Genomic DNA, 2,500 nt, shown 5'->3' with positions numbered 1-2,500 from the left:
CAGTTGATTGAGACATTTAATAGGTATGCGCTCTTTAATCCAGAAATGCTCAGTAGGACGTGTTGCTTTTACCATGTCTCTGTCTGTCTAAAACCACAAAAGCATCCTTCTGTGAAGTAAATAGTTTTGTATATTGATAGACTCAGATGTCAGTATCCTCTTACACTACAGAGGTACTGAAAGAAGCAGCTTAATTTATTTGATTTAGTAAGAAACTTGTCTTTTCAGTTTTAGATACATAATACCATTTTTGTGTCCATATCCATGGTTGCTGAAGCCAGATGTATATAAGGTAAAAAAAGAAAAAGAAAGAAACACATATGTGCCACTGGGTGCCAATCCTCTAATGACGTCAGCATGTGTTTGAACAGTTATGAGAGGCATCAAACCCACTGATCTTGTTGTTGTTGTTGTTGTTTTTCTAACTTGTGTTCAGTGGCCAGTGATAACACTAAAACACCATTTCTTTCCTAAATAGTTTTCTTACCATACTGTATATTGTATTTCAGTAGTAAAGATTATATCTTGTTTGCATTAAAATACCTCTCAGTATTTTCTGCACAGCAAAAATACTCTCTATGTTTTGTCTGATAGATTTTTCAAAAATTATTATTCTTTTCTTTTCTTTTGTGCCAACAGATAAGAAATTTACTCTCCCTTTCTTCCAACAGACAAGCCCACAGTTAATGGCAGTGCAGGAGGGCAGGAGAGCGATTCAGAGGACCCACTCTATTCAACGGTGAAGCCAAAGAACAAGCAGCCGAACCCTGCTGCTTCTGACCAGCAAAGGGCAAGGGACAATGATGAGAATGTCAAGGGGGGGAGAGGAGCTAAGATGCAGAAAAAAGGGTCAAAGAAGTCGCTTCAGGCATTGCGGAATCCCAAAGCGCAGGGAGTGGATAATCAGGGCTTTGTGGGTAGGTTTGGAGTGTGAACTGTCTGCATTTATATACACATATATATATATATATATATATATATATATAGAGAGAGAGAGAGAGAGAGAGAGAGAGAGAGAGAGAGAGAGAGAGAGAGAGAGAGAGAGAGAGAGAGAGAGAGAGAGAGAGAGAGAGAGAGAGAGAGAGAGAGAGAGATTTATGGACAGTTTTGGATAGATAAAGAAATGCTTGTTATAAAGAATTTTAGAGAAAGAATTTTTTATTATTACAATATTTTGAGGATGTTTCAATAGATAATTCCTAGTAGTTTTTATATTTATATTAGTTTATTTGAAGTTATATGCTCAAAGAGCCACTAGTAAAAAATAAAATTTTCATTCAAACCATAGCAAATGAAGTGCATCATTGCTACTTTCAAAACAAATTGAAAACAAACTATGCTATTAGTTCATTTGTTAATTTCTTCTCAAAAATGGATAAGAAAGCCACCTGCAAACTATACAGTATTTTAGGGTTTCAACATTTTTTAAATTTCATAACTGATTAGGCAAGTTACATATTATTTCCTCAATGCAAGATAAACATTTCTATATTTTTGCACCTTCATTAGAATTATGTCATTTTGATGAAGATGTGATATCAAAGTGCTATTAATTATGTATCTTGCAGTTTTGACTAAAATGTGAAATAAAAATGTAGTTATTTACATATTTTGCTGAGTGGAATTATTCATTCTTATTCAAATATTTTGACGTTTGTCACCATCAGTTGTGGTCAGTACTTCCTCATCCATTTGTCCAAGGGCTGAGGTCACAATCCACTCCAGATAAGATCCTTGATATGAACGTCTAAGGGTCTGGTCTTATGACCTAAGAAGCTGCTTGCTTTACTTTTTTGGAAATAATTACTCAGTGGATCTTATAACATCCTATTAGAAAAAATAAGATTGATTATTACATTCACTCAGGAGATGATGACCAGGATACCATGGACATTCCCCCAGGACTCAAAGCCCCCCTAGGGCCTATCCTAAAGAAGCCCACAAATGCCAGCACCCCCACTCAGGATACAAATATTGGCACAAGCCTGGGCACTGTGCCACTAAGACAGAGTCATGCAGTGGACCAGATTGGGGCCAGTGGCAGTTACGAGTCACAACGTCTCATCTCAAGCTTTGGCTACAATGCCTTTCCAGTAAAAGAATGGTGGGCTTACAGTGCTTTTATTTCAGTTCAAATTACTATTCATGTAGTATAGTGTATAATTTTTTTCATGTTAAAATGGTTTATCATAACATGAGATATATATCTATATATATTTTTTTTCTTTCTTTTTTTTCTTTCCAGTCCACCACCTATTGTCTTGACTGTGGGAGAAACTATTTTGGAATCAGCGGGAAAAAAGCCAGTGGAAGTCACTAACCGAGCTTTAGGAGAAATATTTGCATTTATCACCTTTCCATTTACGTGCCTTGCATTGTTCTTTCATCATTTTCTGAGGTGAGTTGTGGCTTTATCTCTTTGTTTTTGCCTCTGTCTCTCTCTCTGCTATTGCAAACTGGTGTCATAACATACATGACTCACAAGTTTTTAGCCTGACAG

The 2,500-nt window shown here is 36.2% G+C and overlaps 1 protein-coding gene across 1 annotated transcript in view; it reads left to right on the top strand.

Moving 5' to 3' along the window:
- The window catches only part of LOC122249278 (uncharacterized), a 12,807-nt gene that overhangs the window by 8,069 nt on the left and 2,238 nt on the right, over positions 1-2,500 (top strand). Inside the window, exons 5-7 of the mRNA XM_043010003.2 lie at positions 672-917; positions 1,867-2,104; positions 2,246-2,398. Of these exons, the coding sequence (XP_042865937.2) occupies positions 672-917; positions 1,867-2,104; positions 2,246-2,398 (637 nt within the window). The remainder of the gene's footprint in view (positions 1-671; positions 918-1,866; positions 2,105-2,245; positions 2,399-2,500) is intronic.

The sequence above is a fragment of the Penaeus japonicus genome, unplaced genomic scaffold (genome assembly GCF_977035675.1).
Source record: "Penaeus japonicus unplaced genomic scaffold, GWHDUDI00000001_assembly GWHDUDI00000019, whole genome shotgun sequence".
Classification (NCBI taxonomy): domain Eukaryota; kingdom Metazoa; phylum Arthropoda; class Malacostraca; order Decapoda; family Penaeidae; genus Penaeus; species Penaeus japonicus.
This window is presented reverse-complemented; position numbering and strand designations above follow the sequence as displayed.